Source organism: Papilio machaon, chromosome 25, assembly GCF_912999745.1.
Source record: "Papilio machaon chromosome 25, ilPapMach1.1, whole genome shotgun sequence".
NCBI classification, from domain to species: Eukaryota; Metazoa; Arthropoda; class Insecta; order Lepidoptera; family Papilionidae; genus Papilio; species Papilio machaon.
The window spans coordinates 893,702-920,656 of NC_060010.1; the positions used below are offsets into that span (position 1 = coordinate 893,702).

At 33.4% G+C, this 26,955-nt stretch overlaps 2 protein-coding genes across 2 annotated transcripts in view; one reads left to right on the forward strand and one right to left on the reverse strand.

Annotated features, from left to right (window-relative positions):
* Positions 1 to 26,955, forward strand: part of LOC106716866 (protein madd-4) — a 251,965-nt gene that overhangs the window by 184,067 nt on the left and 40,943 nt on the right. Inside the window, exons 5-8 of the mRNA XM_045684300.1 lie at positions 6,248 to 6,346; positions 15,550 to 15,693; positions 24,175 to 24,357; positions 25,469 to 25,585. Coding sequence (XP_045540256.1) covers positions 6,248 to 6,346; positions 15,550 to 15,693; positions 24,175 to 24,357; positions 25,469 to 25,585 — 543 coding nt within the window. The remainder of the gene's footprint in view (positions 1 to 6,247; positions 6,347 to 15,549; positions 15,694 to 24,174; positions 24,358 to 25,468; positions 25,586 to 26,955) is intronic.
* Positions 1,690 to 3,388, reverse strand: LOC106716942 (cilia- and flagella-associated protein 298-A). The gene is made up of 4 exons (XM_014510625.2): positions 3,148 to 3,388; positions 2,666 to 2,836; positions 2,212 to 2,455; positions 1,690 to 1,963 (listed from the first exon to the last, which is right to left on the reverse strand). Exons 1-4 carry the CDS (start codon positions 3,352 to 3,354, stop codon positions 1,707 to 1,709), a joined length of 879 nt encoding a protein of 292 aa, XP_014366111.1. The 5' UTR covers positions 3,355 to 3,388; the 3' UTR covers positions 1,690 to 1,706.

Below are 26,955 nucleotides of genomic sequence, written 5' to 3' on the forward strand. Positions count from 1 at the left end.
TCAATTATACTTTAAACACATCATAAAAGCTTGTTTCCCATTATTTTTTAAATAACATTACATAATCAAATTTAAAATATAGCTTATGTCCGCGACTTTGTCCGCACGGAATTAATAAAAACTTCGTAAGTAGCCCATGGACATGGTCTAGTCACCCCTAAGGAAGGGTATGCTCCGAGCCCCTCAGTGGGGACGTATAGTGAGCTGATGATGATGAAGTAGTCCACGTATTCTTTCAGAGATCCTACATCTGTGTCCATTATTTTAAGTTTTGTAGATACGTAGTAATAAAATTTTATAATGTTAGTATGACATAGTTCCAAAGAACTGGTAATATTGTTGAAATACAAGTTATAATACAGTGGAGACTCACCGTTACGTCGTAGCTTCAGACTTACCTTGTTGAAATTTTCGTCATATTAACTTTGTGACCGCTTTATACTTTTGGTGAATTCAACTTTTGCAAAGCAATCAGTGACTCTCCAAGTTTTAATAAGACGGGTTTTGTAAGTACTGTATATGTAGTATGTACAACAATATGATTAAAGTTGTAAAGATTTTTTTTTGAGGTTAAAATAAAAAATAATATAAAAATAAAAACAATAGAACTGTCTGCGAGAGGTACGCAATGTAATGAATTAATTAAATTGAATTAAATTATTATTTCGTGCAGAATTTGATACGAATATTCCCATATTCCCAAATTATTTCAAACTCTTTCTTTATTATACAAGGTTGAAACATTAAAAACAAATAAAATTTTAGAAGCGCCTACTTTTTTCCAAGAGCAAAATTCCACAAAAGCATTAATTCTACTCAAGGCCGAACGTCGGCATACATCGTTATTAGTACTGCATGATCAATGACTAACGCTCCAGCGCCATCTGACACACAGACATAGTAATTTTATAAGGAATAATGTGTTTTTAGCCAAAATATGATAGTAAAGAAAAAAAATCAAAACGTAACAATAAGTAATGTAAGCAGTGTCTATAACTTCAATTATAATCGCTTCGGCGCATGCAAAAACGAAAAACTTGGTCTAAAATTTTTTTGTCGTTTATTTTAAGAGTCTAAAAAATAATACAACAGAAAAATACCTTTGCAGTATATTAAAATATAACTTACATGTATTAATAAATCTATAAAATTATATTAAAGAAAAGCTCCTCAGTTAATCAAACACCAAGACCGTGTGTATCAAAAATGCTAAATCACTGAAGCCATGCATCATTCTTACGATTTCTTTCATGTGTTCTTTTATCCCGCGTTATCCATCATTTTCTGAGACTGCCAAAAATCCATATGGATTCGTTATTAAGCTGTGATTTTAACATCTTTATCGTCCTTGTGAAGGCATTATGGGTTCATTGAAATAATCAATGGATTAATGAAATAATTAAGTAATGACTTATTTCAGATATCGATATACTTCTAAATTCGTATTTATATCCAGTATCCTAAACTCAAATTACATAAGAAGCCAAACTCATTTAGTATTGATTTACCGCCTCCCACAGAGTCCTTACTATGGGGATCCCTATTAGTATAAATTTTGTATGATAAATCCACACCTAGCGATTGATAAGTGTACGATAAATGATTCTGAATGTGGCATTTATTGATTGGAAGTTTTACATTAACCAAAAGTAAAACACAAATTAAATGTACCACATTTATTTCGTCCTCCTAATCATCAAGGTACACTAATTCTTCATTCCAGGTCTCCAAGCAATATTATCCAAACCATGGAACTGCCTCTTAAGATTCTTCCCATCAGCCCACTTTGAGTCCAAGTAGCTGTCATCATCATCTTGTTCCAACTTCTTCCACTCCTCTTGCTTTCTGTACGCGTGCAGCATCAATTGCTTTCTCTCTTCTTCACTCATCACCGGTTCTCTTCCTGGAGCACCTTCAGAAGTAGAGCATAGCTTGACGGTAACTTTAGTCTTGTCATTTTTACCTTAAAGAAGATAAGAATAATTATCAAAATATAGAATTATGACCAACAATCTAGAGAAAAGATTGACCACAGACACACATGAAGCAATTTCTGACCAAATTACTTCAAGAAAAGAGGTCCTTAAATAAATGGACATAACCTTCCTTAAAATCAGAACCACAGCATTAACAGTTTCTCTGGTAACGCTATCACTTATTACGAAGTGATGTATAAAGATTATTTCTTTACTTGAATATAAGTAAATTTACCCAAATGATCGCTTAATTTATTCCCACTGATAAACTTCTTCCCACAAGCCCACAAACATGCTCTTGATGGGTCAATGACTTCATTAGCTGCGTGGGTTCCAGTTAAATCTTCCACATTATCCAGTTCCATTCTTACTGGATCGTGTGGTGGTAGACCAGCTGGGAAGACGATTTTGGTAGCTCCCCGAAGCTCATCGAGTGCTCTTGCCACGTCTTTTTGAGTAAGACATTGACGTAGGTCTACCTGTCAATTGAATAATTTTGATAAAATTTTGTTACATGTCAATTTATGGATGCCTCAAAAGTAAAATATCACAGATATTATGATTAACCTAATAAACTTTTAGTGGCAAATATGAATTCAACGAGGACGTTGAATTAGTTGAATCTTCTAAAATTTACTATTCTAGCATAAAAATCATGCAATCTGTGTACAAGACGTAACTTTACATACCCGCTTTTTGCTTATCATCTCTTTGGCTGTTTCCATAGCTTTCTTGAGCACTTGTTGCAAATGAGTGGGCGGGGCGAAGCCACAGCGGCGACCCATTTCGTCCTTTTGTACGATATAATCCTGCGGCGCACACTTCTTAGCCCAAGGATCTTCCAGTTTCAGTTCTATTATCTGCAACATTGTATGCTGTAATTTGTTTCTAGACTTACCTAAATATTTGGATGTGTGCTGTGTGATTTACTAAGTTTTAACTACCAAAACACTGGTACAATTTTAAGATCTTAAAGACACATTTATTCCAAGATTAACAAGTTCCAGTTAGCCTGCGCAGTGGGGAAACGCCACAGTCTATTTCTTCAAGGAGAATAAGATGAAAATATTGTTCCGTACAAACATTTAGATGTGATGGTCAATTTGAAAAAAAAAAACAACCGAGTCAATATTTTAATAGACTTAAAGTGCTTGAGTGTTTAGAAAAATACCTGTTCTTCAGTCAATCCTTGCATTTCTATTGGCTGGAAAGTTCCATGCTTCTGCAATTCTTCCATTTCATAGCAAATACGTGTCACTTTTAATCTACCGTTGAATATTGCAGTAATATCCTTCACTACATCATCAACGGACTTATCGACGCTGGTTTCGTAAAGGAATTGATTCTCATTGGCACGTTTAACGAGTAAAATCACCATTTTATTAACATACGATCGACTTTACGAACGAAAAGATTCTGTTATTGATTAAACAATGGTTGCTATGCATAAAAATAAATAATTTCCATAGCAACGCAATGTTACCAGTTGTTTTTTTTTCTTTTCTTTTAAGGCGATCCAAAAAGTTTTTGTTCGATTTTTAAAATTAGCCTCTTCTTATTTTGACTATAAATTCTTGTTAAATTAACATCCGACTCGTTTTTTCGCTTATCTACTTAAACAGGTTGAAGTCTATTAAATTTTCGCAAAGGGATTACTTTTTAATACGGGCTTAAGGCAAAATCTATTGAAGAATATAATATCTTAGGAACAGTAATGATACTTTACTTAACTTAGCTTCAGTGTGTGGTCCAAGTTAAATTATTGTTTTAATTTTTCATTAAAAAGCTTTAAATTGTATATTTATTCAATATAATTTCTTGACGATAACCGGCTAAATCGCGGTCTACTTTCAGTGTTCTAATCCTAATCCGAAAATAGAATATTTATTTATTTATTTACTAGCTTTTACCCGCGACTTCGTACGCGCGGAATAAAAAAAATGCACACAAGATAAAAAAGTCCCTATGTCCGTCTCCTAGTTCTAAGCTACCTCTCTATAAATTTTCAGCTAAATCAGTTCGACTGATCTTGAGTTATAGTATAACTAACACGACTTTCTTTTATATATATAGATAGATGTATTAAAGAGGTACACCAATTGCAAGTTCAACAAGCACGAACAGGTACAAATAACACACAGACAATAAAAACAGAAGAACATACAGATAACAGGCGTCTACAACATTCACAAGACAAATTGCACACTTTTCGCTAAAACTCTAAAAACACAAAATATTTGTGGAAAAAACTTTTACTCAAACAACTAGCTATCAATAGCTAGCCTTAGATTACATTATCAATTCACTTTATTTCTTGATTTTCGAAAGTAACTAAAAAATTGAAATACTTTAATGATTCTATAAAATTAGATGTTTCTCTTTTATATGCTGACAAAATTACCTGACTCGCCATTGTTTTCTGAGACCAAGTCTCTTTTTAAAAAATATCGCCATCCCACTCATTATCTTTGACAAAACAAAGGTAACATCTTCTATCTATATATATAGTCAGAAAGTCGTGTTAGTTACACTATTTATAGCTCAAGAACGGCTGAATCGATTTGACTGAAAATTGGTGGAAGTTTAGAACCAGGAAACGGACATAGGATAAATTTACCACGTTTTCTATTTTTTATTACGCGCGGACGGAGTTGCGGGTAAAAGCTTATTAAAACGGAGATTTTGGTTTTGGAAAACCACGGTCGGTGGGCATACGTGAAACTAAATTATAATAGCTCAGTAGCGCCACACCTTTCAAATAGTTTTCTTTGACAAGGATCTCGAAGCAGTCGGAAACTATGTCTAACGTTGTCATCTTGACAGCATCATATTTACACCAATAAAAGAGCGGCAGATGCTTAATGTTGCCATTTTCATTTTTTACAGTTCTAGAAAAAGTTCGTGATGTTATAACATGTAGATTTATTTACAAATATGTTTGTATGTGAAATTACAACAAGAACTCAGGTCATAAGTTGCCAATCAATTTCTTGGAGTTTCACCCGGTACGAATTTCGGGAGAATTTAGGAAATTTTTGCTCACTAGTTAGCCTTTGGTCTTAAAACTTGTAGACACTGTCAATGTCAAAAAACTGTCAAAGATCCAACTTATATCCTATGCATCATGACAGACAGAACTACAATAATAGCTTCTCTCTAACAGCGTCAAATAAGGTAAATGCACTATAGTTAATTTTGGTGTTTGTATTGAAACCACAAATAGATAAGAGTACGTAATCGCGCATATCTTATATCTTGCGGCGGACGGCCGCGGTCGGGTCGCGGCCACATTATTCGACCCACTGAATATCTCCCGCTACATTAGATAAAGGCCTGTACACGTTAGTTATGCTCGCCTGGTACCGAGGGTCCGTAAAATTTTTTAACTGCATTATGTCTCGCAAGCAAAACTTTGAGCGGATTATGTGAAATCTTTATTTAGCTCAGACTTTTCTTTATGACGAATATGAGAACTTCTTTTAATATAATTTGCATTTATGATTTACCTTTTCATAAACATTGCTTAGAACAGAAAATATTGTGAGTCGTTTTTCTTCAAGTTTTTTTTTTGTATTTACGTAAGAATTTCTCATAAAATCCTACTGGTCTGCTAGCTAGGCTGCTGTATACTACTACGTAAGCATATTAACTAATTTGTTTAAAATTACGGTGCCCAAGCATAAACATCGTTTTCTTCATAAAACCAAATGTTTAGTACCCCTGCAACAATTACTTAGAAAGTATAAAGCGAAAAATACAAACTGTAGTTGAATTTGTATCGTATTCAAAAAGCTTTGTTTAACACATCAATTGTTACATACTCGTGGATTCCAAGGCAATTTAAAAAAGCGACATTTTCAGAGCCAACATTACTGCGTGTGACAGGTTTATTACGAGAGTTTATTAGCAAATTTTAATAAAAAAAAACAATGTTTCTTGTTTCATTTCGGGACTATAAAAAATTGCTGTATTCAATATGTGAATAAATACAACAAAGTCAAAGAATTTTTTTTAAAGACTAAGAATACTGTCAAAGAAATTCTTCATTTTCTTAATACTATCAACTTAATCATTTACTTTCTTGTATAGTAAATTATAAAAACCAATAAAACCAATGTAGATTAGAAAATAATAGGAATCAAACAGCGCTACATTCAAATTTATTTGATGCTATAGCATGTAATAAAAAACCGGACATAAAAATTTATAAATATATCCTCGAAAAACATTACCTGACCATATTGATTATATATCCATTTTAATTGTTTCAGATACCCGGCCACTGCGCGCATAGGCACGGCCATGATGTATCAACAGAGACGCCAGAACTTGCCGAGGTCCGGCATGATAATACAACTCACCATGGAAAGGTATCAAAAATTTTGAGTGATTTTATCTAAGTTCGCTCCCTATAATTTGAGGGTCTTGATTATTAAGTTTGCATCTAGAGCAAATAATCTGCTCTCACTAGCTCGCAATGGGCCGAAATTGCGAAGCGACAACTGCCCATAGACGTCCGTAATTGCAGATGCGTTGCCTACCTTTTATCGACGGAGTAGTCGTACAGAAAGAAAATATGTGAACTAACGACTGACATAATTGTATTTGTGAACATTTTATTGACATTGTTTAATACAGTTTCAACCATTTCAACAAAGGTCAGATAAATCATTACAGGTGACGTGCAATCAACACGTTAATTGTTGAAAATTAATTGTACAGACAAATAAGGATCAGATATAATTTATTTTAAATTGTAATTTGTTAACACTTCGTCGTACTTTTGTAAATAATGATTACTGTGGTTTTTAATGAAAACTGTATCCACTCACACCCGTCTCTACCTAGAAGCTCAATTTATATAAAGCTATTATAGAAGTGACTAGGTCTTAGAAAACCACGCTCGTTCAGAGGTTATATTTACCTTCTTCATATTTACCACGAGCTCTTTAATAGTTACTGCCTTTTGATTGTAAATTCCCTAACTTACAGTATTTATTTTCTTCGCTTTTTCAGTGTTGACGTTAAGCTCGGCCTCTACTGTTCACTGTAGGAGTGTTTCACACACCGTTATAATTGTATCACCACACACCCCACTGGAAATGTTGAGTTTATTTTATTGCCAGAATGAAAGAAAGAAAATGTTTTTTACGAGTTCAAGTGAATTAAAGTGAACCGGAGTGGATCGGGGTCAAGTGATAGCTTATCCTTTTGACTGTGAGCTGTCAAAATCAAAATTAGTTCCCAACCGTGGATCCCATTATCATTATTAACCAAGAGGTTATTCATTTAAAAATGCCGTATCTAAGTGTACTACACTGTGACCGCCTGTAGCCAAAATAAAGTGTTTGATTTTTTTGATTTTTTTGTGTAAATTGTCCTTCGAATCGACATCCCCGGAATGTTATAGAGTAAATTACAAATAATTTTTATATCAATTAGAATCATAGACTAAAAACTTAATACCCAAGTATAGTGATTGTACTACACGTCTAGTTATTTATTCTTTGCCATAGTACGCAGTAATTTTACGTAATTCGTTCGTTCCACGTTGTGTAAGTGCTCCCGACATATTGTTATCTCGTTTCGCTAGAGGGCGCTCGTGAAATTGACTGAAAAAAACCTTTTGTCGTTTCATTTCAGCGGCGTCTGAAGTAGAGTTTGTTTTATCGAAAGCAATGTTGTGTGTAACATTGAAATGTTACGGAATGGCAATTCCATTTATTACTTTATTATAGCTTATTGTTATTGAATTTTTGTGTAAATAGATTTTGGTAATCTTGCCTATGTAAGAGGTGTAGGACTGTGAAAAATGGAAGTCCTTCCAGGATTCTCTGCCTACTCCCTGGGTCTCTATTGTTGTTGAGTTACATTTCCTCATTTAAAAAAAGCTTAAAACAAACTCCCTAAAAAAGGACACTCGAAAATACTAATCTTATATAAAAATTCTCGTGTCACGGGGTTCGAACTTGAACTCCTCCGAAACGGCTTGACTGATTCTCATGAAATTTTGCGAGCATATTGAGTAGGTCTGAGAATCGGCCAACATCTATTTTTCATACCCCCCCCCCCCATTTTTTTTTAACTGCGCGCAGACGGAGTCGCGGGCGACAGCTAGTATTAGTATAAAAAATTGATGTCTTAGTATTATTTATAAAATTATTATTATTACATTTGATGTGTAATAATGATTATACTCAAATACAGTTATTCAAGAGATCTTTATCTTGAATTAAGTAAGGTTTTATATACCATCAAAGTTTTATAAAAACGTTCTCTGTGAATCCATTAACTATGTGATGTCCACACAAACTATTGTCGTGATAAAAACCTATCCAAATATTAGGTCCTTACATATGAAATTGGCGTTTTTCGTACTGGCCACTTTAATCACGAATTTCTCCTCTTTGGTAAGGAATTCCAAATTCAAATTTGTACAGCTATAGACTCATGTATTTGTGGTTCGATGAGCGTCATTCATTTGTTTTTTTTTCTTCTGTTTTTTTCTGTTTGCGTCACTCATTTTACAAAATGGAAAACTTAAAATATCGCATTATTTACGAGTACGAGTTCCGCCGTGGCACTAGTGCTGCGGAAACGACTCGAAGGGTGAATGATGTGTATGGCGGTCGTGTTGCAAAAGAAAACACAGTTCGTTTTTGGTTCCAACGTTTTCGTTCTGGAAATTTCGATCTGCAGAACAAGCCCCGTGGACGGCCTGAGACTCAAGTTGATAATGAAGAGTTGAAGGCTATTGTGGAAGCGGATCCATCGCAAACCACGTCCTAGTTAGCTGCAGGCTGCGATGTTAGTGATAAAACTGTTTTAATTCACTTGAAGCAAATTGGGAAGATTAAAAAGCTTGAAAGGTGGGTACCTCACGAATTGACTGAAGCAAACCGGCAAACGCGCGTCGACTGTTGCGTTACATTACTAAACCGGCACAATAATGAAGGTATTTTAAACCGAATCATTACCTGTGATGAGAAATGGGTTCTTTACGATAATCGGAAGCGCTCAGCGCAATGGTTGGATCCTGACCAGCCAGCCAAATCCTGCCCCAAGCGAAAATTAACCCCAAAAAAGTTACTTGTAAGCGTTTGGTGGACTAGTGCCGGTATTGTTCATTACAGTTTTCTCAAATCTGGCCAGACTATTACGGCTGATGTCTATTGTCAGCAATTGCAAACCATGATGGAAAAGCTAGCGGCTAAACAACCTAGGCTGGTCAATCGCTCCACGCCACTGCTGCTTCACGACAACCCTAGACCACACACTGCGCAACAGACGGCTACTAAATTAGAAGAGCTTCAATCGGAAAGTCTAAGACATCCTCCGTACTCCCCGGACCTTGCTCCAACAGATTACCATTTTTTTCGAAATTTGGATAACTTCTTGCAAGGGAAAAAATTCAACTCCGATGGGGCAGTCCAAATCGCCTTCAAAGATTTTATTGATTCCCGTCCGACTGGTTTTTTTAGTAAAGGGATCAATGAACTACCTATGAGATGGCAAAAGTGCATAGAAAATAATGGTTCATACTTTGATTAATTAAATATATTATATTAAAAAATATTCGACTTTTTGTTCCTCCCATACAAAACGCCAATTTCATATGTAAGGACCTAATATGTTTTACTTTAAACTTTATGGCTACGAGTTACAATACTGAAAGCAAAAAATGCGTATCAGAGGATACGGTTGACAAATTGAAGTTTACGATTCCCCCGGGACGGAAATTTGCATGTGCTATTGTGACTACAAGCTGATTGAGTCTTAAAATATAAGCGGTAGCGATTTTGAAATTAATATCACAAAATCCTCTTAAAAATTAGTAACTCCCTGTTTTAATACATACGATCTATTTTTCCTTGTCTTTTATTTATCTCTTAGCTCAAAAATAACCATTATAAAAATATAATTAGTTGACATTGCACATTACCAAGAAAATAAATTAAAAAAGTTAAGCCATTATCTCTATTTTGCACTTAAACAAAGGGCATAATTCTTTAACCTAGTCTTATTGTCTTGTCTTTTATTTAAAATACCCTCAAGTAACTGTCTTTCAAAAGCCTTTATCTATTTTCTGTAACCCTTACAAATATCCCTTAACAGAAGTATACCCAATATAAATCAGCTTGTAATTTGCACCATACACCAAGCTTCGATATGATTGTAAATTCAAACTCAGTTGTTAACGCATGCCCCATTTTTGTAAAAGGTTTGTTTAGTGCCAGTCGTTAGTGTTGCCATGTCATAGAAGGTACTATAACACAATAAAATAATTATTGAACAATATATTATTATTTTTAACCACGAAAAAAAACAACAAATGTATTTCTGTATGTTAGAATAGAACAAAACGATATTAATTCCCGCGCGATTCTTTTCTTTTTCATCTATATTTTTACTTTACATAAAAAGGCAAAGGTCTTGGTGTCCAGTCTGCCACCTCTTTGGCAGAATGTTTAATTTTGCACTGAACATTCATTTCCAAATGATCGTCATAAAAAAGTAAGTCTCTTTCGCGCCACTCACATGTAAATTACATTTTCAAGGATTCTTCTCGTTATCTGGATTTATTGAAGAGTTTCTGTCAAGTTTTTATTTATATTTGATCGTCTCTATTTAACATAATTTGTTATTTTTGTTTTCGAATAAATAAAAATCTATATTAGCCCGCTGTGCGTTTCTAAACCCGTGGACAAATTTTGATGACATATTGGCAGGATGTTATAAAAAAATCTAATAAAAATATTTTACGTTTTAATGATTGCGTCAAGCCTAGCCAAGATAGGGATGATTGGACCGAGTCAACAACGCTGGTTCAATGCGGATAGGTATTCACACAAATTTGAATATCTTCGTATATATCAGGTTTCTTCCGGTTCAGCCGGTACATAAATTTCCAGAGTAGATTACTAGCTCTACAGAGTCTTATATGGAGGTGTAACACAAGCCTTTAGGCCATCAGTTATGGTTTGAACGCAAATACATTCGAAGGCTTTGCAATATATCAGAGGATATTTCTCAAGCAGTATTAAGTTACGATATACATCTTGGCTTTCTGTATACATGTTGATGTTATCGCTTTGTCACTATAGTTGTGGGTAAATTGATTATCAAGTATAGTAGAACATACTGCAAACAACTGAGGGGTATAGATAAAAATGTATATGCAATTATAAAGGAGCCACGAACACTAACTATAATTTTCGCCTATTTAAATATCAACGAATTGCTTTTAACAGTCATCATAGTTTAAAGTTCACCATACACGGATCGTAGCTTGCAAAATCTTTTGTTTTTTATTATTTTTATTCGTATCAGATAAAAAAAATGTAATAGATTTAGAATTGCTTTATCAAAACCTAAATCTCAAAGAGTAACAGATTCTTAGTAAAGATTACCACGAATTTATATACATTGTGCGATAGTATAGTGCTCTTTGCCTTGATGACTCATTGTAATGTCTTTGAAATCATTCAAACAGAAACAAATTGTCATCTATATATATATAAAAGAAAGTCGTGTTAGTTACACTATTTATAACTCAAGAACGGCTGAATGGATTTGACTGAAAATTGGTGGGCAAGTAGCTTAATTTGACTGAAAATTGGTGGGCAAGTAGCTTAGAACCAGGAAAAGGACATAGGATAATTTTTACCCCGTTTTCAATTTTTATTCCACGCGGACGGAGTCGCGGGTAAAAGCTAGTTTTAAATAAAAATCAGGGATAATAATAAGTTTTTGTAAGTGTCTTTTTGCAGTGGAAACCGGTAAAGTTTATTGTTTAAACAGCTTTAGACGTAGCAACATTATTATAATGTAATTGGTTCGAAACTTTTCAGGTAACGATTTCGTGCTACAAATCATGTTGAAGTGTTAAACAATGTTGTTAGGAATTTCACAGAATATGTTTACGTTAACCGAAAACTTTGAAATACATTGAAATTTTAAGTTAATTAATGGACTTCTAATTTATTAGTACTCATGAGTTATGAGTAGATTTAGTAGTCTTTATTGCAAAGCATATCGTCTTCAATTAATAATTACAACAAAAAAAACTTGAGAGGTGTCAAGGGACACCCGGATGGAACGAAGTTCCTTTCAATTAATTAGTGAAGGAACCAATGTTTATTCTATGAATAAAAAACTTAAGCCTTCACAAGAAGTTCATTTTATTTCTATGAATTTTCATTATATATTGTCACGTCGTTGCCATGGTGAAGTAGCGCTCCTTCGTCGTTAACATACTTACTATAGCAAAAAGTGTCGTGACAACTTTTCCTAAGAATTTTTTCCGTCTAGCCCCCTTTCACAACGCGCGATAAGGAACTTCGTTCCAAAATAAAATATTTATATCAGAAAAAAAATCGTACTTGAAAAATAAACCTTAAAAGAAATATTGAAATCGTCAAAAGTTCTCATACAAATTTTCCGAAACAATAACATGTATGTTTCTAATTTGTTTCCCTTTGTTGTTATTCATATGTAAATTGAATTTACCGACATCTTATTATCTCATTTACTTTCCAACAGAGAAATCTTTTGAGAACACTTTATTTTGTTTCTACTTTGTAAGTAAATTTCAATATTGATTAAGGTTTGCCTTTTGAATATATCTTACTAATGTTATAAATGCGAATGTTTGTATGGATGGATGTTTGTTACTAGTTATCCCTAGAATCTCGCTGATATTTAGCATAGATGTAGAACATAGTCTCACAGAATACATAGGCTACTAATTTTTTTTTTTCAATTCCGCGTGGACGGAGTCGCTGGCGTCAGCTAGTCATAAACAATATTAATATTTTATTTCTTTTTAACTGCGATAATCAATTCAGATTTATAAAGTCACGTATATTTTATTTAAGTACAGTCAAAATCTGTTATAACGACATCGAAGGGACTACTCATATTGAGTCGTAAAAACCGATAGTTGTAACTACCGGTGACAGGTATTAATAGGAAAGATATGTAATAACATTCAGCCAGGACCTTTGATTTTGGTCAATTTAACCGGTATGTTGTTCTAAACGATGTCGCCATAAACGGTTTTGACTGTACTAAGTGTAGTACTTAAATAAAATACTTTATGAGATAAGTCTTTCTAGTGAAAGCTCGTTTAGTTTTTTTTTTCAAGAAGATAGTTTTAAAGTGGCTTCCTTGACAGAAATTAAAGAAAAAGCGTTTACGGTAGTACGGCTACAGACAACGTCGCCCAGCCGATCATTTACTTGCCCTATTATTACCCGCCGCATGTCAGACAACGGTCCAAAATGACCTGAATGAAGAAGAAAGACGAACAAGATTGACACCCTAGTAAATAAGATGAGGTCAAGGACTGAAGAAGTTCGTTATTAGTGCCAAACTTCGAGACTTGAAAATTGGCCAAGTTAAAATATTCTGTCTGCCTATATTTGTTAATGAAAATAATTTTCAAAATTATTTCTCCTGTCTGAATGTCATCCAAATATTTTCTATCGCAAAAAACGGTATATGGTCCCTTAAAAGCTAGAAACAAGTCTTTTTATTTCTTGTCTAAAAAGGATTTATTCTTTATTTCATCACCTGGTGTGTTATAGAAAGCATTCAATAAAGCTTCATTTATTTTTATAATCATAAAGCTAACTAACTGTCCGTAAAACTCTAAAGACCTCTAGTCAATTAGCATGCCTTTAAGCTTCGTGTGTGATTACTGAAAAGGAATTTTATTTCAGTACTTACCAAAGGTGCATTTTGGCACAATTTCGCAGTCGATTGTTTTTTGTTTTGTATTCCTAATTGGTAATCTCTAACGAAACGTTGAAATTCATGAACCTAGATAACAATAGAAAACGTCTTAAATCTATTGATAACTAGCTTTTACCCGCAACTCCGTCCACGCGGAATAAAAAAAAATGCACACAAAATAAAAAAGTTCTTATGACCGTCTCCTAGTTCTAAGCTACCTCCCCATCAATTTTCAGCTAAATCAGTTCGACTGATCTTGAGTTATAAATAGTGTAACTAACACGACTTTCTTTTATATGTATACTAGCTTTTACCCGCGACTCCGTCCGCGCGGAATAAAAAATAGAAAACTGGGTAAAAATTATCCTATGTCCGTTTCCTGGTTCTAAGCTACCTGCCCACCAATTTTCAGTCAAATCGATTCAGCCGTTCTTGAGTTATAAATAGTGTAACTAACACGACTTTCTTTTACCTATATATATATAAAGATTAGAAAATAGTAAACTTAAAGTTAATATACCAATAATATACAGAGTATCAAAAAAATCATGGCTTCCAGTATACATCTTTTCCAAGCACCCTGTAGATATATCATGCACGTGTACAAACATTTATAAATGGAACAATAAACAAAAGAAAATAAAAATAATATCTAAGACAAACATTAATAAAACATGTGAATACGCTCTGTGTATGTTTGCGAACAGAGCAATTTAAAACAGGAAACGAAGTACTGGGTGTGCAGCGTACCTTAATTGCTCAAAGAGTACAAAACAGTCCATTCTCAGAGCGCAGTCACGTACTGTGAAAACATATATGTCACCGGCAAATCGAGTATCTTCCCGTTTGTGATTTGTCTAGACATCGTGAAAATTCGCCAAATTGTGTATTGAATATATCACAAAGTGACTAATATTACGATATTTCGTATAGTTTACTTTCGTATAATTGGCTACACTGATTTAATGACAGCCAATGAAATGTCACCTTTCAAAATATAATTGAAACGTATCAGTTAATTTCACAAATTATCTTCGCCGATATATTATACTAGCTTTTACCCGCGACTCCGTCCGCGCGGAATTAAAAATAGAAAACGGGGTAAAAATTATTCTATGTCCTTTTCCTGGTTCTAAGCTACCTGCCCACTAATTTTCGATCAAATCAATTCAGCCGTTCTTGAGTTATAAATGGTGTAACTAACACAACTTTCTTTTATATATATAGATGACATGGTTTGATAAGTAATTTGCCGAGTAGATGTACCTAGGTATATTACAAACAGGCTTCGTACACTATTTGCAGGTGACATATGCAATAGCATTATATTTATATTCAGAAAGTTCCGTGTAACGAAGAGCGAGTACGGAAGAGATTTCGGGCACGTACCGGTTTTGCATACGGCTGACCGGAATATGTAATTGTACCGATTTAATGCCGAATCGATAACATCCTTATCGGTTTTGATGCTCAATTTTCTCGATTTATGTACGCTTTGTTTATAAAGTTTGTGAATAGAATTTCTCCTTCTATTTTTTATAAATCTCATATATCTCGCGTTGCTGTAGCAATTTAGGTATCATCCTTCATTTTTGTAATGTATTTTTTTTACTACACCGTACAATGGTTCCAGCATGACAGGATGCTACTTGCGCGCCCATTACGATCACTGCGGTTATGGTGTAGTATCAACTACGGCGTAGCCGTTGTTAAACAGCGTAGCTTTTGCTACGGCGTAGCAATTGCTACAACGTGTCAGTTACTACAGTGTAGCGGAGCCGGTCTCAAGAGCCGTAACTCATAACCTTTAATAATTTAATATTTATTTCTCCCCAAGGATCGCGGTGGTTGGTCTCAGTGGAGTGAGTGGTCGCTCTGCTCCCGAACATGTGACGGCGGCGTGTCGCGGCAGCTGCGGACGTGCGCCTCTCCAGCAGGCTGCCGCGGCGAGCCCGTACGATACAAGATATGTAACATGCAGGTAAACACATGACTTTGTAGAAGATATGAAAAAAATACACAAAAAGACCGCTTTTTAAATACAAGGTGTCAAACAAGCGACCGATATTGTTAAAATAGCCCGTAGATATGTCCAATAGGTTAAAAGGTTGCAGATACGTTCCCAATCTTTAATAGTCAGAGGACTGTGTATACAGACAAAATATTATATTTCCCTTTTCCACATTCACTTCTGTGCCTAATAAACTTCTTGGTCTGTTTATCGTTATAAAAATAGCAAATATCCTTTTTAACTTTCAAATATACATGTTATAAATGTAGAGTATTAATATCGAAAATTTCAAAGGTTTTTGATGTAAGTAATTTTATGAGTGAGGAAAATCTTTTAATCGTAAGTAACGTGCGTGGGCATTACGAAGAAGTACGTAAAAGCACTCACCGAGGATTAAAAGATACCAAAAAAAGTTGTAGTAAACGCTATCAATAAAAAAATAAGTACTCAGAAGTGATTTGACGTATTTTGACCTTTGATAAATGATTAATATTTAAAAAGTGTACTAATCTCAGAAAACAGACAAGGAGTGAAGTGTAAGTAAATCCACGTTCGATCTGATGAGTGTCGGCACCTGAGGCCTAATTTTAGTCTCCTTGCTCTATCCACCCTTTTCTTTTAAGTAAAGGTAGGGAATGGGAAGTAGATTTATTGGAGGAGGGGACGCATAAGAAGGGGAAATATTTTCTTTCCGTGCGTCCTCTGTAGATTAAAGGTAGTGTATTTGAGGGATGGCAATATAAAAGTAGGAGGAAGGTTATGTATGCACGGACACTTCGCATCAGAGACTTCAGAATATGTTTTATATAACGTATACTTAAAGACAATATTAACAGTACACGTTAATTTGTTTTTTAACAATCTTACCTCTGCCCATATTTATTACAATACAAATTACGTTGTCATATTTTTCTCTGTATGAAAATACTAAAATAACAATCATTTTTTTATTTTAAAACTATTGTGCTATACAATAAAACCAAAGACAACTATAAAATGAATTATCCATTAATTTTGTCTTATAGTATATAGTAATAGCTCAAGTGAACTTTGAACTCCGCCGGTCTTTGTCTTGTAGTTTATTAAATTTTAACCAACTTCGTAGTTAATGGTCGGAGTGAACTTAGGCAGTGCTTTTGCATAATTACATTTATGCGGTTTATAGAATTTAATTTAATTGATCGATCTAAATCTATGTTAGAGCGTCGGTGGCGCAGTTGTCGCTTGGTCGGACCATATGCAACATATCCAGGTTCAATTCAAGCTATCTACCAATGTGTTATTCGATTTTTGAATTTCATAAGTACATTTATCCTGCACATATCTGAGAAGAAATTCAAAGATATATTTGAAGTCAACCCGCACTGAGCCAGCGTGGTAGACTATGGTCTAGTTACCCTTGAGTTAGTGTAGTCTCTGAGCCTCTCAGTGGGGACCTATAGTGAGCTGATAAAGGCGAAATCTATATTTTGTAACAAGTACAGATATGTGTTTTTTTCAAAACAAAAGAAAACGAGAGAAACTTTTAACATGAAAATTAACATTAATTTAATTTCGTTAATAACTAAGTTTTATTGTTAATATTAATACTGCTTTTGAATGTTTCAATCAGACTATTTTGTATGAGACAGGGCAATGCCTTTTATTTGCCTGTAGGCGTGTGCTCCACCTACGAAGGAAATTGTAGACAAAAGCTACATATTAAATTATTCAGAATTTCAATTAAATCTAGAAATAGTAATACTTAATAGAAACCTTTGTACAGTTAATAATAAATTTTATAAATCTATATCTATATGTATATGTATATATAAAAGAAAGTCGTGTTAGTTACACTATTTATAACTCAAGAACGACTGAATCGATTTGACTGAAAATTGGTGGGCAGGTAGCTTAGAACCAAGAAACGGACATAGGATAATTTTTACCCCGTTTTCTATTTTTTATACCGCGCGGACGGAGTCGCGGGTAAAAGCTATTATTAATTAAAAATATATTTTTATGCCGAATCCGATCTTATTATCTCGCATTTTTGCAAAGTTGTCCCTTAGATGTATACGACAAGTATATTATAACAGATATCCCTATGACTACAAAAACTTTTGACAAAAAGAAACTTTAAAAGTTAACGCAACTTTGCAAATGTTTTTCTGTTACTCTTCCTGGCTTACCATTGGTTTCTGAGACCAAAATCTCTGTATAAAACATATCGTCATTCCTAACATTATCTATATATATAAAAGAAAGTCGTGTTAGTTACACTATTTATAACTCAAGAACGGCTGAATCGATTTGACTGAAAATCGGTGGGCAGGTAGCTTAGAACCAGGAAACGGACATAGGATAATTTTTACCCCGTTTTCTATTTTTTATTCCGCGCGGACGGAGTCGCGGTTAAAAGCTAGTCTTTAATACAAAAGAGATATTTAATGTATTTCAAATGGCGATACTGGTCTCAAAAACTCACAGTCAGAGAGGTAAATAGCATCTATTTATTGCAGATGCATCCGATATAACTTAGTTGTTAAATAAGTTTACTAACTTTGTTGTCAACTCAACTCGACGCATTGTATTGAAAATCGTTTAATACTAGAAGTTTTTCTGCCCCTCTTCCAGTTCGTTTCGTTGCTCACAGATGAGAGACTGTAGAATTAAATGGAAGTTAGTCATTAAGAATAGATTTTCTTATAAATCTTTGAATATAAAAACGTTTAAAACGATGAGATTAAAGTTTTGAAATTGTAAATTGATAATATAAGAGTAAGTTGGTGTTTTGTTTATTTAATTAGCATCTGAAAAAATTGTGAACTGTTTTTTTTCTGACTGTGATGATATATGAATAACAATTTAATAAAAATATTGCGTAAATTTTGTTTTTACTGACTATTTTTTTTTAAATATGTTTTTTTTTATAATGAATACTGGCAGTTGAACATGACCCTATCTGGTGTTTTGAATAAGTGGTTTATAGATAGTGCGCGCAGTATTGATAAGTTGTATTATGTTTATGCATTCTTACTTGTAATAAATTGTAACTTAGTTAATCAGAAATACATTGTTTAAGTAATACATCAAAGTTCTACGAACAAAATGCACTGTGCGTATAAACTTTGCTTTCAGTCTAACATCGATTAATAAGTTACCTGAATAGTTGAACAACTGTTACGGTACAAGTTTACTGTTCATCAGTTTGACGAATATTCTAGTTATCTTAGTACTTATATCAGTAGGGGAAAAGTGTTCCCTAAATTTAGGTGATCGCCTACAAATATTTTTATTTATCTACTATTTATTTTTTACCTTTATAAGTAAAAATATGTGTTAATAAAGAACTAGACAGATTGTAATAAAACTTGGGTAGAATATTCTAAGAATTCCGGATATGGTTTTGCATCCTAAAATAATCTTAAAAAAATAAAAGGTTTTTCATTTTTTGTTATGAATGTTTTTGCAAGCACTATATTATTTGACATTATTAAAAAATGACCTTATTTTTGTCTTTTAGATAACTTGTAGATAAATGTTAAAAAGGTAAAGTCTTTTCTCCAACTCTATTAACTGAAAATTACATTTTTATAGTTCCAAACAGTTTGTCATTTCAGTCGATTTGTTCTCTCGAGCGATTTGACGTCGCGTCGAGCAAATTTGAAAAGCGGAAAATTAATATTTACACAATTTTGTAGATTGAAAAGCTTTCGAACACAGCGATAAAAAGCTTTTACATTTCTGCTCCAAATAGACTGTAATTATACGATATTAAGTTAAATTTTATTATTTATTACAAAAATAATATTTAGATTACAATCGTGACCCATAAAGGTTGACAAGAGTTCATTTTTTCATTATTAATGATCCTTGGAAAAGTTTTACTTATTTATTTATATTTAAATTATTTATTTTTTTAAATATCTTACATAATATATTTATTATTTTTTTACCCAAATTATTTCACAGACCAAAAAATACTATAAATTATTATTTAATAATTATTATTTAATTATAAAAATAAGAAATCAATTTGAAAAGCATGTGCTCTGAAATATATATTTTTTTATCTGTCGAAAAGAATATCAAAAATGAGCAATTGTGCTTTATATATTCATACAAGACTGAAAAGTTACATAAACACATCTCTACTAACTTATAACTCAGTTGACTTCAGTGAAGTTGCAACCGCCTTCACCGCGCCGCATGATTAATAGTTCCGAGATGTCGACGAAGTCATCTTCGATACGTTATTGGGTGCATATCACACCGTCGCGTAACGACAAACAACTTTAGAGAACAATGTAATTTGACAAATATATTTGACAATGTTGTAAATAATGATCTTAGAATGGGTGATAATACTACATAATGGATAAGCCACTCACTAGAATCTACTGGAAATCAGATTATCAGTCAATTTGATGACTAAATAAAGACAACAGCTGGTCAACATTATGGAAATTTACTAAAATAGTACTTCTGTGCTAACTAAATAATTAGACCCCAAAACTTTTTACCCGTAACCAAAGCCGATAATTTTTCTAATATTATTTGTTGACATCTATTAAGTTTTCATGACTTCATAGAAATGGTCCATGAATCTATATATATGGGGTAAATGGCTTTTAATTTATCATAAGCATATATTATGATTTATTTTATTATTTGCGTCAATGAAAATATATGTAATAATAAAAAAAACTGTAATAAATAATTGAACAATTTCATATGTGAACTATCAATACTTCGGTGTAATTGAGGTCAACTTTCATATAACTTGGGAACTGTTACAGTGAGAATTGCTCCGCATTTCATCACTGGAGCTCCGATAGTTTGACTTGTACTCAACAAACGACAACGATTTGATTGAATCAAATCAATACTCTACCATGAACATAATATAATCAACGGTTTTCACTGACGTAAAAGTCCGCACAACCGTTATAAAATTTAGCAAATCATTCCATATAAGGAAAGCATGGGAAGAGGAAGTGGATTTGTCGGAGTAGGTGATGCATAGGAATGGGAAATATTTTCATTTAGCATCCCTTCCTTTGTCGATTAGAGGTAGGCAACGCATCTGCAAGTGCGGATGTCTATGAGCGGCGGTCGCTTCTCTATTTCGGCGAAATAAAGTGGCCGCTCGCTCGTTTGCCACCTTATGATATAAAAAGATAACATTCTCCTTGATAAAACAGTAGCTCACGTCAAAACATGTTATGGACGAAAAGACAGTTTCATTTTATCTGAACTTTTTTCAATTAGAACATACTTAAGTAAACTATAATAAAAAAAAACTAATAGTACTGTAAAATAACTTCTAAGAAATGTAGGGCAAAAATTATTCATTACTAGCTTTTACCCGCGACTCCGTCCGCGCGGAATAAAAAATAGAAAACGGGGTAAAAATTATCCTATGTCCGTTTCCTGGTTCTAAGCTACCTGCCCACCAATTATCAGTCAAATCGATTCAGCCGTTCTTGAGTTATAAATAGTGTAACTAACACGACTTTCTTTTATATATATAAAGATGTTTGACATAACATTTAATTAAATGAAAAATGTATGCTAATACAAAAGAAATTAAATTAAAAGAATGGCTTATTTGAAATACAGAGGGTACTTTTATAAAAATCATCAAAGAAACAAAACACGGACCCAATCAGATTTAAAAGCGTCGGCAGTCAATAAGGCGAGCAAATAACATTTCTTATTGTCATTCGCCTTGCGATCGAAGACTCCCCTACCCCCGATGTCTCATCCCATCACCGTCCATTTTCTCCCTACAATTTACTTGCCTTGGAATAATGCTTTCTCAGCGTCCTTTCAATATAATACAGAGAAAAGAATAACTGATTCCTCATTAATCTTTCTATGTTTAGTAGGTATTATTATACGAGTATTGTCTTGGAACTATGTCTCAATAGAGTTTTTATAAATTTATACCGAATAAAAGAATAATTATACAGCAGCTATTTTGAAATAAGTATGACATCTTACTAATATAATAAATGTGAAAGTTTATGTATATTTCTTAGCAGATAACTCTAGAACGACTAAACGTATCAGGATAACATTTGGCACAGAAATAGATTACTGTCTGAAATACCGCAAATGTACTTACTAAGTTTTTAATCTTAATTACGAGCGCAAGAATTTTCTAGCAAAAGCTAGTCTAAAATAAACTTTAAGTAAAATATTAAAATATAACAAAACAACAGGCAACGCATCTCCGATTCCTCTAGTCTTGCAGATGTTCATGGGCGTCGATGAACACCTTAGTGTTCCCGCTGCTCGTTTGCCCCCTTCTCTTATAAAAAAATATACAATTTTGATGGTTATTGGATTCTACGTTGCTTTTTTAAATAGTCAATGTGTTCTTTTGTCTTCATCAGTAATCATCACAGTTACAGCCACACTCAGGGTCTTTAATTTTTTCACAATATATCTGCACTAAGGGTCTCAATTAGTGACAACATTGCAAATTACTTTGCAAACCTACAAATATCATATTGTCTAACCGCAAAGCCATAAAGTGAATAAAAAAATACTTAAATTATTTAACCATTTACAACACGTTTCTTTATCCAGTTTAACATTATTTCTACCCAAATACCATTTAATAATTATAATTAAAAATCTAATATCTGTATTGTACTTAACACTTTCAATGCCAGTACATTTTACTATGAAAATGAACTCATCAACCGTTGAACGTGTTAATATTCCAATAATTATCAGAAATACAATACATCGTAACTTGTACATATGTGGAATGAACTTAAATAATTAATAAACCAACACATTCCTATGGCAAACGCTTATATTAATATCCGTCTGTTACTTGATTACTACACTGAATCAAAGCGGCTAAATCTAGTAGAATTATTGTACTAAATATGTATGTGTTTATGAGAATTCTTATAGATACTTAATGTTACTTTAAAAGTGTATTAAATTTTTTCTTTTTTTCTTTTTTCTTTTTCTTTATTTATTATTATGGCGTTGTTTTAAAATTAGAAGTAGAATAGAGAATAAAATATAGTACGACGGAGGATAGAACGAAATAAGGACGCACGATGACGATGTAATATAGTAGGAAGTAAGGAAGAAATGAAAAGAATTAAGGACGATCAAAAACGAAGTTTTTATTACGAGCCACCCCTATATAAATAATTCCAAATTACAATGAAAGGATCAAATTTGCCTCTCACTAGGAATGTTATTTTTGTTATATTTTAATTATTAGTAGAACCCGTCGCTTTATCCAAACTATAGATTGAATATAATTGGCTTAATTTTACTGATTTCTTTACATCTTACTAATATTATATTTATGAAAGTTAAAATGGATGGATGTTTGTTAGAAGGTATCTCAAGAATGGCTCAACAGATCTCCGTGAAATTTGGCATATTACACAATTATAATTTTTTTTAATTCAGCGTGAACGGAGTCGCGGGCGACAGATAGTATATGTATAAATTTGCTGCAACTATGATACGAAATATGTATTTTTTTATATAAATATAAATTATTCAAGACAGTATGTTTGTTTGTATTCGTTTTGTTTTAATTGCATTGAAGAGCGTCACATTTATTAATTGTAACATTATTCTATTTAAAATAATATGTTCATAAAAATTTAGTTAAAAATAATTTAATTTAAATTAGTATAAATTGAAATTCGAAAATTTTCTGTAAGATAATTTAATAACTCATCCAAACGCCAGCCAAAAAAATCTCAAACTTGTCCTAGATTTGACGCGTATGCAATGCAGTGGGTACTGCTGCCAAACGAAATTGGCTGCGAAGCGGCCAAGTCGTTTTGAAACAATCTTCCTCGACTGCAACAACTTTGAAATGCACAACTCTATTTAAGGAATTAGACAGCGGAAACCTTTTATTGTTCCGTTTTAGTAAATCTGAAATGCTTTGCTTAAAGTATATTCAAAAGCAAACTTACAACATTTATGTTACGAAAGTTATGTAGTAAAATTACATAAGACGAGGACATCCCTTTTTTATTTTAAAAAAAAACCGAATCAACATCTTTTATACAAGTATTGACAATGAAAACTGACGTATATAAAATGAAAAAACATATTTATAATCTAAAAAAAGGCCGTCAATGTTAACCAAGTGATCTCTATAGATGGATAGGCGATTGCTTGGAAATGACAACTTTTGCTTCATTCCAATTTAAAGGCGCCTGATGATGTTACTTGCCAGTTATCTTATGTAATCTTTATTATTTGTTCGATTCCACACAAAGGCAAAAATTAAATCGGCACAAAATACTACGTCTTATAGCCAGTCCATTTATAGAGGTCAGTTTTTTACCCCGACCGTGATTTTTTTTTCAGTTTTTACAACGCGTCACAGGTCTTTAGAACCAAAGAGTTTCAATATGTCAATTTTGTACATTTATTACATTTAGTACATTATACATTATCCCTTCGCAGCCATGTCGCGGCAACATCTCTCTTCTTGAAGAGGATGTATGGAGGGAGCAGCAGTGTAGTGCACACGACAACACACCGTATGGGGGCGAGCTGTTCCATTGGAGGGCGCATAGAGATGACGCGGAACCATGCGCGCTGACCTGCCGCGGCACACCACAGCATTCCGGACAGAGTCCTGAGCCGGTTGGTTGAAATTATGTTCTATTTTAAAAATCATCACAATGTTTGAAATATAGATGGCGTTTGTATTCGTATATTAATTATTTCGAAATTTTAGTTTTTTGATTCCATTTTCAAATTGAAAAATAACAAAAAAACATTAAAATTACTAAAGCTATGTATTTTAATAGCTTGTTATTACGCAGTGTATATTCAAGAGATTTCAAGTTCTTGTCATTATTAGGATTGTCCGCTTACTTAGTTAATGAGCTTAATCACCTCAAGTTAGATTTAAGTTATATCAAATATCATCAGTAATAAACTTACGAAGTGAAATAATGAACTATTTGTATGTATAAAATAATTTCATATAAGCATGTGTATATAACTTTAATAAAAAGATAAATAAATCAAAACTAATTTAATCATCAAATGCAAAGTTAAAAATAAAATACAACCATAGAGTACTTCTGTATTCATTAGTTGTATTTTTACTATAAACTTCGAATTCATTGCTCGAAGAAAAACTTTTTCGAACCGTCTATTTCTTTTACTTTCGCTTCGAGTGGCGCCGCTATATGGAAAGTCAGTTAAATGCTATAATTAATTGTCTTCTTTTTTTTCTCTCCAGAACTTCACTTTGAGTGAATTACAACGCTTAATGTTTATTATGGCGAAATATTCAATATTCTTTTCTTTATTACTATTTTTTTTATATCATAAGGTGACAAACGAGCAAGCGGCCACCTGAATAAGCATAAAAAGCGAAGCGACCGCTGCCCATAGACATCCGCAATTGCAGATGCGTTGCCTACCTTAAATCGACAGAGGAGGAGACGCACAGAAAGAGGATATATCCGCTTGCTATGCGTCTTGTCCTCCATCAAATCAACTTTGGACTAAAGCATCTGGCACGCACACTCATCAGACGAAACGCGGAATGACCTCACGCCCGGCGAAGCTGTAAATGCTTCTTCAAGGCAAACAACTCAGTCAAAAAAAAAACTCATATATTCACTCCCATCTTTCGCATACAATCCATTCATACTTCCTTCAGTCTACCTTTGTAGCCATCCACCATTGTAAACTTTTCATAACTGCAGTTTGCATACTAACATTATTATGTCTTATACAGACGGTGTCATTGGACGATGATGATCGCGTCGTAGTAGCAGTGCTGGCAGCGAGAGTGTCAGATGGCACGCGGTGTCGCCCCGGCAGCCTGGATATGTGTATCGACGGTAGATGTCAGGTAAGTCATAGATTGTAAAGACAAAATCAAATACAGTCCAAGAAAAAGAACACAGATATAGACGTATAGACACATGACGTAACTGTTAATTTAAAAAACACGACTAAAAATCGAATTACATATACATCGTTCTTCAAAATTAGTCATAATTTTAGGATGGTGAGAATAACTGTCATTTTGAGTAATAAAATCTTATATCATATTAATATAAATTCGAACGTTTGGATGGATGGATGGATGTTTGTTTGAAGGTATTTCCAAAACGGATAAACGGGTCTTAAATAAATTTGGCATAGATGTAGAGCACAGTCTGGAAGAACACATAGGCTACTTATTAAGTTTTCTTTTAATCCGAGCGGACGGAGTCGCGGGCGGCTTTTATAGTTTATTAAAATGTCTCCTAGTTCTATTTTTAAAATTGTAACATAGCCACCTTTACATTTATTTAATAAAGAGAAACATAAAAAAAAACAAAAAAAATTCGAATAGATTTCAAACATGGAACGCTTCAATTCCATCAACAAATTGCCGCTGCGTGAACCCGGAATATTTCAAAATGTTTGTTTTGTTTTTTTATTTATTTACTTCGTAACGTGTTTAAATACTGGCCAGTGAATTGTGTTTTTTTTTATTCGTACGATACGTACATATTAATACTCGGGGATTGTGACTAAGCTTAGTAATTTTAATCTGTGCGTTTAATCCGATTCGATACCGTTTTAATAAAATTATGCGTTTGGTTTTATGTTCAACGGTTTTTAATAATTAAAATATCTTTTAGAGGATTTTTAAAGCTTATATTAATAATTTATCGAGAATTCGCATCAAATTCAATTAAAGCAATTAGACTCTGATGTTAAAAGTATAAAAGTAACTAAAAAATAATAATCCTGGGTATTTAAAACTTAACAGGGTATGTTTGTAGAAAAAATATTTGAACATTATAAATGACTAGCTGTCGCCCGCAACTCTGTACGCACGGAATTATAAAAAAAAAACTTTATTAGTAGCCTATGTCGACCGGTGAAATACCACGACCACACAGAAGACAGGCGTGAAGTGGAAGCTATTCCGCGTTTCGTCTGATGAGTGTGGTACCGGAGGCCTAATTTTAGTCCCCTTTCCCTTCCCACCCTTTTCTTATTAGGAAAGGATGGAAAGGAGGAGTGGATTTGGCGGAAGAGGGGACGCATAGGAAGGAGAAATCTGTGCGTCCCCTTCTCCATTGATTAAAGGTAGGCAGCGCATCTGCATTTGCGGATGTCTATGGACAACGGTCGCCTCGCTATTGCGGCGAATCCAGGTGGCCGTTTGCTCGTTTGCCACCATATAATATAAAAAAAATTAGAAATATGGTCAATCTTATAGTA